Genomic DNA, 11,712 nt, shown 5'->3' with positions numbered 1-11,712 from the left:
GTTTCCAAAAAAAATCTGCATTTTCCATATTTCTGTTTATTAAAAAAATAGGGTTCCTATTCCCCAATTCCTAATTCCAGCACAGTTGCTGCACCTACATCAGAGAATCTTCTGCCGATTCCAATCCTCACCCATGAATTATGTAACCTTCGACCAAACCCTTTGGAAGGAACTGCCATAAACACCGTGATCAGTGTTTCCTCCAATTACCATAACTGGCCATGGTCCCATGGACCAGACAGGAGGGTAGATAAAATGAATTGGAATCTTCTGAAATCAATCTTGAAACAAATAATGGGGATAAGATATGCAACTCAAAATACATCTCCATTGAGGAGATAGTATAAGATAACCATACTAAACAGCACAATTCTTCCCTTAGTCATTTAGAGAGAGCTGGTATCTATTGAGAGTAAAACGTTTTCCCTAAGCCTGTCAATAAACTAGAAAGAATACTGTCAAATTCATAACTTCCAGCTGAGATTTTGTTTCACTGATATAGTCAAAGAAATGCTGAAAAGGGTGGGAAAGAACAAAACCGATTCTACAAAATTCCTGTAGCCTAGAGTTGGTATTCAGCTGATAAAGTGACCCAAAATTACTAAGGATTTTAACCAAAATCAATAAATGACCAATCATCACAGTTAGACATTTTGATTATTTTCCTCAGGCACATCCTTATTTTCTTGCTTGGTGTCACCATCAGCATACTCCTCAACCTCGTATTCCTGATCATCATCGTCATCCTCTTCATCATCATCAAACATATCACTCTTCGCATACTTATTATAGAAGCTCCCCCTGGACTCTGATTCATTCACAAATTCCAGGCCATAAGAGGTATTCCTGTATTTCACCAACAGCCAACGAAGCAATTTGTCATCCTTGTTCAGGTATTCTAACTCCTTATGGAATTTTGGAGTAACCATCATTGTCATTTGCATCATTTGACCCTGCAAAAGATGCAAACGGCTCAAATACATCTATTCATAATATAAAATAATTTAACTCCATTTTCCCAAGGAATAAACAAATAGATAACCGAAGCAATTGTTAATGGTTCAATGAACATCACTGCAAGGCATGTTAGAATCATAAAGATCCTTCAAATTCCTCTTATTTGCCCACTTAACGCTACGTCAATATCCCTTTGAACAAACGCTAGAAAATCATACTGCAAAGGGTCAAAACAGCCGAATAACATAATGATAAAAATATTTCTTCCATGAACCTTCACAATTTGTCTAATGTCAATAAATAACATCAGTGCAGGGCCTTTTAGGATCATAAAAATCCTTGGACATCCTCTTCTTTTACCACTTACCGCTCCATCAATATCCCTTTAAGCAAACACTAGAAAATCAAAATATCTGAATAACATAGTGATAAAAATAGTTCTTGCTTGAACCTTCATAATTTCCATATGTCAATATTACTGGGAAAGAAACACATTTAAAAACACATGAATATAAACCATGTATATGAGAGATTACAGGCTTACAGCCAAAATTATCAATTCTTGATATTTTAGTCTCTTAATTTGCTTTGCTGGTCAGCGAAACAAGCAACAAACAATACTAAATATGTGACTTGGTTGTAGAAAGCTACCCACATTGGATGCTTTTATACCATTCATGCTGTATGGAACAAAGATTATATCATGATATGGGCATGTAAGTCTCCGCTTATACACACAGTTTATATCCAGAAATAAACAAGCATACATCAGGATAATTGACTGTATCAAAGAAAAACGATCTTGGATTATTTAAAGTATTGATCATGCAAATAAGGTAGGGCTGAGACACACTTTCAAGTTTCCATTGTGTTACCAGTATCTGGAAATGGAACACGAAAAAAGAAACAAGGCTAGAGGATTTTCAGGGATATGAAACATGAACTCATCCTTCTTCCTAGAGTATGTTATGCACATGAAATTGATTAGTAATGTACTAATGCAGTGTCAAGCCGGGAATGGGATGAGAACAGGAAAAAAGAAGAAGAAGAGAAACTGGTCTTCTTGTCAAGCTTTTGGTAACAAAATGGGTTCCTACTCTCTCTGGATTGTTGGTAAATCGAGCTACATAGACATCTGTACTAAGCCAGGTCTAGCTAAGCCATGTCTTTGGAGGTGTCATTTGTTAAGGAGGTATCTGTCGTGTCTAGCAAGTAATCAGGACGGCCACTGTACACCTACAGTGGAGAAAGATATGTGCCAGAACGTTAAAAGATTTGTCTAAGCAAAATGTGTAGAAAATTGATTAGATTCTATAGATATTCAATGTTCAGCTAATATGATTGCCTCAGTACCAATAGCTAGATTTAGAAGCAGCATAGGTGGGTACTGGGGAGGCTAATTGTAATGATTGCTGTGCATGAACATTTTGAAGGGATGACAATTGCATTGGTTCCAGTGGTACACTATGAAAACAAAAATAATCTACCAAGGGAAATTAAAAGAATGACAAATAGAAACGTCCAAGCGTTACCATATCTTCTGCAATACTATTTTACTGATTTGGGCAGATCAGATTTTGGGGATAGAGCTTCACATTTTGCAGCCAATAACATCATTGCTAAACCCCACTAATATCATAAACCCTAAACCCTATTTAAAGCATTGCATAAATATAAAACCACCCTGTCAATGATGTGAATAGAAGGAACCTGATAGTATCTGCCGTCGAGCTTCTTGATGCCGTAACCCAAATACACCTTTCCGAATGACTTGATATCTGTCACGACTCCGTTCAATGAATAAACGCGCCTTCCCAAACGAGAGAGAAGCTCGACAATGGCCGCCCTCTCCACCTGGGGCTTCAGCAGCAGCAGACAATCGTACAGAGGCATTCTCGCACGTCAAGCTTTCCCCGCAACTCTTTTGCTCCCTTGCACTCCTACGAAAAATATACCGAAACTATATCGAAGGATCCATTTGGCAACATTAAATAGTATGTTCAAGACTACCAGGTGAAATTGATGCCATCATTAAGGGGGTTGCACAATTTTTCATGAAAACTCTGTTTCATAAGATGACATTAAAACCAATAAGTTCAAGTGGCCATTCAAGTCGGAGATGTGTGCTTCGCCTAGAGTGATAGGAAAAACTACATGGTTGACTATGAGCAAGTCACCAAACAATCTTAAATACTTACTGATTTTGAATACTTAATGGGCGATTCCTATTTCCAATCCCATAGGAAATTTATTGCGCCCTGACACGCGCCCGAGATAGTCATATATAACACGCCAGTGGTGATGGCTAGAGAGAAAAAAAATACCGGCGTGTTATATATGGCTATCTCGGGCGCATGCCAGGCGCAATAAATTTCCTATGAGATTGGAAATAGGAATCGCCTACTTAATGAGGGTTGCACAATTTTTCATGAAAACTCTGTTTCATAAGATGACATTAAAACTGAAAGAACGCGCGCGCAGGAGATGGAGCTCTCCCGCCCCTGGACGCCCTGACCGCCCTCGATCGAGCTTGGCAGCCCTGCTGCCGGGCTTGCAGGCCCTTCTGCGGGCTCCCCTCGCTGCGCCCCTCCTTCTGCTTGCTTCCTGGGCCCTCTGCCCGCCTCTGGCTTTTCGTGCTGCCCTTGAGGGCAGCGTTCTGCTGCTCCTTGCTATCCTGGGCCTCCTGCCCCCCCTTTCCCCCCTTGCCCTTCGTCGAGCGCCCCAGGCTCGATGGATCCTCCTTCTACAGATCAGTCCGACCTCGAGAAAGCCTTTGCTTCACTTATTCCTGAGAATAACTCTGAAAGGATCCGACCTACTGCCTCCAAATTTATCAAAAAACTTGATGAAATTCCGGAAATCCCTCTTCCTCCTTCTCTTCCAAGGAGATCTGCTGTTGCATTAGCTGAACGAGGATTGGTTGGCCAGTTCACGGGGCTATGGCCCTCCCCTCGCTCTGTTCAGCGTTGGGTGGAAAGAAATTGGAATGCCATGGTCCATGGGAAAATTGCGATAAGGTTTTGTGGAAGAGGCTTCTTTACCTTCCTTTTCGAAACAGTCGAGGATCGCAACCTTATTTTCAGGAATGGGCCATACTTCATGGACACTAGAGGCCTTTACCTCAACCGTTGGACCCCGGACTTCGACCCTGAAATGGATGTTCCCAACGCAGTCCCTGTTTGGGTTCGCCTTCCGCATCTTCCGCTCTACTGTTGGGCTGATGAATCTGTTCGAGCGATTGGAAATGCAATAGGCAAATATGTGGATAGATCTGAACCAAAAGAAAATATGCATGCATGCGCGAGGATCTGTGTGGAGGTAGATTTGGGCAAAGGCCTTCCAGAGGCAGTTAAGCTCAGGGTGGATCAGTGGACGCATATTCAACAGGTCGACTACGAGCAACTTCCCTTCAAGTGTAAGGTATGTCATGAGTATGGTCATTTTGCCAATAGGTGCTCTAAATCTAAAACAGAAGTCAATAACAATGCTGAAACCCCTGAGGAATCATGGGAAATAGTAAGGAAAAAGAAGAAATCACATCCCCCCCCTGAGTCTGAGAAGCCTCACTTCGGAGCCCCTCCCTTCCCCTCTGTCTTCCCCTCGTCCTCCAACCCCTTTGGATCCCTGGCTTCAGAGGATCTCCCATCTCCCTCTCCTTCCCCCAAAGGCCCCGGAACCTCCCCCTCTTCCCCCCTCCAAGCTTCCCCTCCTCCCTCAGTGGAAAGGACCTTATCAAAAAACAAATCGAAGGTAACCTATGATGATCCTCAACCTGATCAATCTTTACTGACTCGAACTGAGCCCCCCTTGATCTCTTCGACCCCATCTCAGCCTGTCCTTGGCCCTCCCCCCATCAGAACTACCAGAAGTTCCTCCAAGGACCTTGGTGCATCCGGGGATATCCACAAGAAACCTGGACCAGGCAGAAAATCAGCCAAGCAGCATCGGGAAGAAAGCACGCAAAAAGACATAGCCCTAGGGATCCAAACTCCTATGGATTCTTTTATTACAGGTTCACAAGAGAAAGACACAGCAGCTAAAGAACTTGAGAGGCGAGCACCTCCTCGCTCGAATGTCTCATGATGAAGCTTTTATCTTGGAACAGCAGGGGTATGGGGCACCCCTCTAAATCAGCGGCCCTTCGAGATCTCCTTCAATCAGAAAGACCCGAAATTGTTCTAATTCAGGAAACCAAACAAAATCAGAGTGAAATGCAGTTAATTATAGAAGCCCAAAAGTCCTTCTCAGGGGCCAGTAGTAATTCCAGAGGAGCCTCTGGAGGAATCACAACTATGTGGAATAAGCAGCAATGGAATTGTAAATCCTCTGTCCTCAAGCAAAACTGGATCCGGACCAACCTTGTCAACAAGGAAGAGAGCTGTGACTTAATTATTTATAATGTCTATATCCCCAACCATTTCCGGGAAAAGGAACAATGCTGGAAGGAATTGAAGGAGGAAATCGACAAGGAGCAGAACTCCAATGTTATCCTTGCTGGAGACCTCAATTTAATTCTCCATGCGAATGAGAAAAGGGGGGGCGTCTTCACCCCCGATCCCTCCAGAAGGCAGCTGGAAATTATAATGGCGGAGCACGAATTGATGGATATCATTCCAAAAAATAGAAAATTCACTTGGAACAATAGACGATTGGGGCCAGGTAACATTATGGAAAGGTTGGACAGAATTCTGATCAATGTTTCCCTTCTTTCCTCCTTTGCAGCAGGACACACCAAAATTCTTAGCGCCACAGCCTCAGATCACTTCCCCATTCTATTAACGTTGGACTCCCACGCCAACTTGGGACCAATCCCATTCAGGTATAATCCCTTGTGGAGAGACAGCGTTGAGGCCGAGTCAATCATAGAAAACACATGGAAGAATCACGTGGAAGGCTCCCCAATCTACATTTGGGAAACAAAACTTCGAAACACAAGGAAAGCGCTCAAGGATTGGGCAAAAGTCAGCTACCAAGAGCCAGAAAAAATAAAGAAAAAAATGCAGCAGAGTCTGGAAGAGATCCATAAACAAATAGAAGATCATGGATTCACTAATCAGCTGAAAAGTAAGGAATGGGAGGTACAGGGACAGCTAACTCAAATTAAGAGAGCGGAAGAGATCAAATGGAGGTTCAAGTCGCGAGAAATATGGCTAAAGGAAGGTGATAAAAATACGGCATATTTCCATAAGCAGGCCGCTGTAAAAAAATCAAGGAACATTGTTACCACTATTACAGATAGTCAAGGCAGCCAGCATGATGACCAGGAATCTATTAAAAGAGCAGCCTTCCATCATTACAATTGCCTCCTCACCGAAAATCAAGGAGCCACGGACTATACTGCTTTCCTTAAGTACCTTCCAGGAAAAATCTCGGCTGAGGAGAATGAGAGGATAAACAGTGAAATAACAGAGGAAGAGATAAGAAAAGCTATCTGGACTCTTCAACCAGATAAGTCCCCAGGTCCAGACGGTTTCTCTATAAATTTTTACAGGGACCATTGGCATTTGATAAAAAAAGATCTTGTAAAAATGATGAAAGGTATACAAAGAAAAAAGAAAATGGGGGGTTTCACAAATTCAACTTTTCTCGCCCTCATTCCCAAGGAAACCAGGCCCACTTCCTTCTCCAGATTTAGACCTATCTCCTTGTGCAATACATCCTATAAGATTTTTGCAAAAATTATAGCAGCCAGGCTCCAACCTTTGCTTCCTTCCCTTATATCTGAAAACCAGGGGGGCTTCATGACCAACAGGCAAATACATGATTCCATCACCTTGGTTCAAGAAGCTATCCATTCTAGCACCTCTAGGCAAGAGAAAGGCTTCGTCCTCAAGCTTGACTTAGCCAACGCCTTCGATCGAGTCAGACATTCATTCTTGTACGCTGTCATGAGAAAAATGGGCTTTAATTCTGACTTCATTAGCACCATTGCCGCATGCATCTCTGGACCCTGGATCTCGCCCCTCATTAATGGCCGCCCTTGTGAAGCTTTTCAATCTTCTAGAGGACTAAGGCAAGGATGTCCTCTTTCTCCCTACCTATTCATTTTGATGGCTGAATCCTTCAGCAGCAACCTCGATCACAACCGAAGAGTTGGCCTCATCTCTGGTATAAAGTTTGGGAATGGAGTAAAAAATATCAATCATTCACAATTTGCTGATGACACCCTGCTTATTGGTGGGGCTTCCACCACAATAGCAAGGCGCTTCAAAAATCTCCTCGATCAATTTATGGAGTGCTCTGGAGGAGAAGTCAACTTTCAGAAAAGCTGCATCTATGGATGGAACATCTCCAATCAAACAGCCCACAATATTGCCAATATCTTTGGAGTAGCCTACAAAGAAACCTGGGACCACTTCACCTATCTTGGGATGTCGGTCACCTTGGGCTCTCTTAAAGCCTCCACCTGGAATGAAATAATCGACAAAGTCAAAAGAAAGGTACAGCAATGGGGGACTCAATGGCTCAACCCAGCGGGCAGACTAATCTTGCTTAAATCAGGTATTTCCTCCTTACCTTTATATCGTTTCACTCTTTACCAAGCTCCTGCTTCGTTCCACAATAAGCTAGAAATCGCTCTCCGCAATTTTTTATGGCAAGGAGGGAAAAAAGAAAAAAATAGATACAATTTGGTCAATTGGAAAAGTGTAATTCAATCTCCAGACAGAGGTGGATTGGGAATCAGAACCCCCAAAATTCTAAACCTCGCCTTTGGGATTAAAATGGCTTGGAGACTAATTAGTGAACCAAAAGCCTGGTGGAAACAGGTCATTGAATGCAAATATCTTTCGGACAACAGACAAAGACTTCTTGAATCTGATATTCCTATAAGAGACTCCACCAAAATCTGGCATCTTTGCAAGAAAGCAATCCCTACTCTTATTCAAAACACCTCAAAGATTCCGGGGGATGGGAGCAGTATTAATTATGCCACTGACAAAATCATGGGCTTTCAACCCTTAAACACTGTTGAAGAAGCCATTCCCTTCATCCTTTATCTTCACAGCAAAGGCATTCAGAGGTTGGACCAAATTTCAAAATGGGACGCTGAGAGCGGTGCTTGGATTAGCTGGGAATTCCCAGTTATCCCCCCATACTTGGATTCTAGCTACCAAGCCCTCCTTAAAAATCTTCAAAACAGAGCCCCTATTAAAAAAGGAGCTTCAGATGGGTTTAGATGGGACCCCACGGGCTCATGTTACACCATTAAATCTGGCTACCAATTCATTTGCAACAATACTTATCAGGCTCCGGTCTGGAACCAATGGAGAATAATATGGAAGTCTGAGGCCATCCCCAAGGTCAAATTCTTCATCTGGCTGCTGCTTAAGGGCAGAATCCTCACTTCGGAAAATCTGAGAAAGAGAGGGATATATGGACCTTCAATCTGTCCTAACTGCTGCTCTGAGGAGGAAACCATCCACCATCTATTTCTTGATTGCGCCTTTGCGAAGAAATGCTGGACCATCATGGCCAATCTGGGCAACATAACATGGCATCCTCAGCAAAACATTGCTGAGACAATCCAAGATTGGAGAAGGAATTGCCCCTGGAAAGATAAACGAAGCAAGATAGTCACAAGAACCTGGGACATCATTCCCCACAACCTCCTTTGGAAAATCTGGCTCACTAGAAACAAGAAAATATTTCAAAACAAAGAAGGCAATGTCTGGAAAACGTGTAGCAGTGCTCATCTATTGGCGCAGGAGACAATGGCTGTCAAATACTCAGGAACTATTAAAGCAACTGATTATACAATTGAAGAGAGGCTCATGATCAGGCATATCCTAGGCAGCTCAGGTCAACACCAGAGCATTCAGAGAAATGTCATGCAGCTTCAACATAAGACCAAAGACTGGGAAATAAGGCTACCATCTCAGGAATTCAAAAGATGGATACTGAGCAACAACTGCCCAATCCTATTCTTTGACGGAGCCTCCAAGTCCAATCCAGGACCAGCAGGCGCAGGAGGTGTTATCATAGACGAATCAGGAGAAGAAATATGCAACTACGAATGGAGTTTAGGGGAAAAAACAAACAATAACGCCGAGGCTCTTGCTCTGTATCAAGGATTGTTGCAATTAAAAAGCAGGGGAATCAGAAATGCACTTGTTCTAGGAGACTCCTCTATAATCATTGGCTGCATGAACCATCACAGGAAATCCCCAAACAGTAGTCTTCAACAGCATATCCAACGCATCAACCTCCTCATCGAACATTTTGAAAAAATCCGATTCTGTCACATCCTTCGCACATACAATAGGGAAGCGGATAAACACGCAAATAAAGCAGTTGGACAATCGGAAGGTGCATTGAGGCACAGTCAAAGAGCATTTTTCCAGCCTCTGCCATGAAGCAGGTTGATTCTGACAACGCCCAGGCGCGCAATCCCAGCAAGTGTGTGATGGGTATGGCAAAAACAGCCTTAGGGCATAGCTCGAAGTGCTCAAGCAGTCACACTCAGGATCCGATCCTCAGATCAATTGATATCCCGAGGAAAAATCGTCATCACAGAGACGGACGGAAGAATAATCCTGCTGCCACAGTAAATCGTCCTAGAGATAGAGAAAAATATTTAATTATTTTAGAGGATCCGATCTTTGATACTCTTTCAGGCCGCTGCAGATGGTCCCGATCCATAAATACGGGCTCAGGAAGGCATATTATTGTCATTCATCACTATGATCAAGAGCAGCCCCGCGGGAACGAAGAAGGTGCCCTGGATCAGTCACGACGGAGATCCCCTACTCTGGTATCGGCTTTTTATGCTCTGTCTACCTTTTCTCTAATCAATCTCGTGGTTTTTTACAGGAATAGCTTTGAAGGGAAGCTAAGAGCTTTAGTGCCCCTCCTTCTCCATTTTCTGCTTCTCTCACTGCGCCCTTGCTGGCCGTCCCCCTTCCTTCCATCCTGCCTCCTCAGTTCGCCTCTATCCGGCACTTCCCCCCTTTTTCCAAGTTTATACCTCTTTGTTCTGTGCGCTATCAATCAGAACTTTCTTTATTACCTCTCCTTTTCCTTGGAAGTGAGATCGGTGGGTTCGAAGTTCTTCTGTTTATCTTCAATCTCTCACAGCTCTGTCGATAACCCGTGCATCATAACCCGGCCCCTCCAGTCAACTGACCATTACAGTGAAACTGTCCCTCTTAGAATCCAATCTCAAATTGTGATGGCTCGTTCTGAGCAATGCTTCCATTGCCGCGACCTCCAGGCCGAATTTGATGAGGTCAGAGCTCAACAACGAATTCTGGAAGATCAAGTGCGAAATATGGAAGCTAGGCACGCTGAGCAGATACGAAGCCTTGAAGCAAAATTCGATGAACAGTTCAGAAATCTCCACACCAAATACCGCACAGAAATGAATTTGTTTCTCCACAGGGTTCATTCACTTCAGGAGCAGTTCAACGGGCTCAACAATAGATGCATTCATGCTGAGGAATCACTGGCAATTCTAAGGGAAATCATGGAAACAAAGCAGAAAGAAAAATCAACATCTTCAAGCGCAAAGCAAATGGAAGCAGAACAACACCCAGAGGACTCCACAGCGAGAAATATCAGTCACATTTCCATTGATTAACTATGTATTGTAAATGCAAACTTTTGTGTCATCAGTACGTCCGGATTTATAGTAGTACTAGTTGTTTATTAGTCAGAAGCTACAGAAACCAATTCAAGGATAGGAACCTCATGCTCTATCCTTGGATTTGTAGTGCTCTCGAAGCATTTTATGTACGGCTTCATGCCTTATCACTTTTTTCAATCAATATATAGCAACCGATTTTGTCAAAAAAAAAGAAAAAAAGATGACATTAAAACCAATAAGTTCAAGTGGTCATTCAAGTCGGAGATGTGTGCTTCGCCTAGAGTGATAGGAAAAACTACATGGTTGACTATGAGCAAGTCACCAAACAATGTTAAATACTTACTGATTTTGAATACTTAATGAGGAATCGTCATGACATTTAAATAAATTAATAATAATAAGAGATAGAAGTTCAATATTGATTTGTTAATGGGTGTTTTTTAGGTGGTTAGATTAGTGGTTGTTATTATTAGTCTCTGCCTGGGACTAATAGCGATCGATCGATCGTTGACCTACCATTATTTGATACTTTGACCGGTTTTATTTTCCGTGTTTTCACATTTTAACCTAAGTTTGATGCTCCCAATTTTATTCAACAAAATTTTATCCAAAGTTTTTGGTTCGGCAAATTATTGAGGTCTTATTGCAGCCTTCACGTTGCCCGATGCAAAATATTGAGAAAATCTCATCTTATCCAAAGTACGCTTTGGTTATTTTATCCATATCACTTGTTCAATGGATTTTGATGTAAAAAGTTTATTTGATTTTGCACCCTTTTGCATGGTAGAAAAAAATCATAGGGGAAAATTTGAGTTATAGATAGGTATGGAAAACTTTCATGTTTAGAGAATAATTAGTTATTTTTTCCAATTTTAAATCGTAAAAATATATAATTAATTTTATTTTTTAAATTTTAGATAGTAAATGGTAAAAGTATAATATTAATTTTACTTTTTATTTTGTAAATATCATCAAATTGACTCTTCTACTGTACGTTTTCTAAAATTAAATAATATATAATTTATTTTATTTTTTTATTAAAGAATTTTTTAATTTTAATTAATTAAAATATTATATTTTTATTTTTCCCTCTTTGACCTTGATATATTTTTAATATATTTTACATCTTAAAAAACAATCATACCCTTAATGTTTAACTATATAAAAAAAGA

At 41.7% G+C, this 11,712-nt stretch overlaps 1 protein-coding gene across 1 annotated transcript; it reads right to left on the bottom strand.

The window, feature by feature from the left end:
• Window positions 1-260: 260 nt before the first annotated feature.
• LOC149183968 (uncharacterized) lies at window positions 261-3,095 on the bottom strand. Its single transcript, XM_089417354.1, has 2 exons — window positions 2,668-3,095; window positions 261-953 (listed from the first exon to the last, which is right to left on the bottom strand). The coding sequence occupies exons 1-2, from the start codon at window positions 2,848-2,850 to the stop codon at window positions 645-647; spliced, it is 492 nt and encodes a 163-aa protein (XP_089273480.1). The 5' UTR covers window positions 2,851-3,095; the 3' UTR covers window positions 261-644.
• Window positions 3,096-11,712: the final 8,617 nt, after the last annotated feature.

This window comes from Pinus tabuliformis, chromosome 3_2 (genome assembly GCF_031772625.1).
Source record: "Pinus tabuliformis cultivar Carrire ecotype Pingquan chromosome 3_2, CPIR1, whole genome shotgun sequence".
NCBI lineage: Eukaryota > Viridiplantae > Streptophyta > Pinopsida > Pinales > Pinaceae > Pinus > Pinus tabuliformis.
This window is presented reverse-complemented; position numbering and strand designations above follow the sequence as displayed.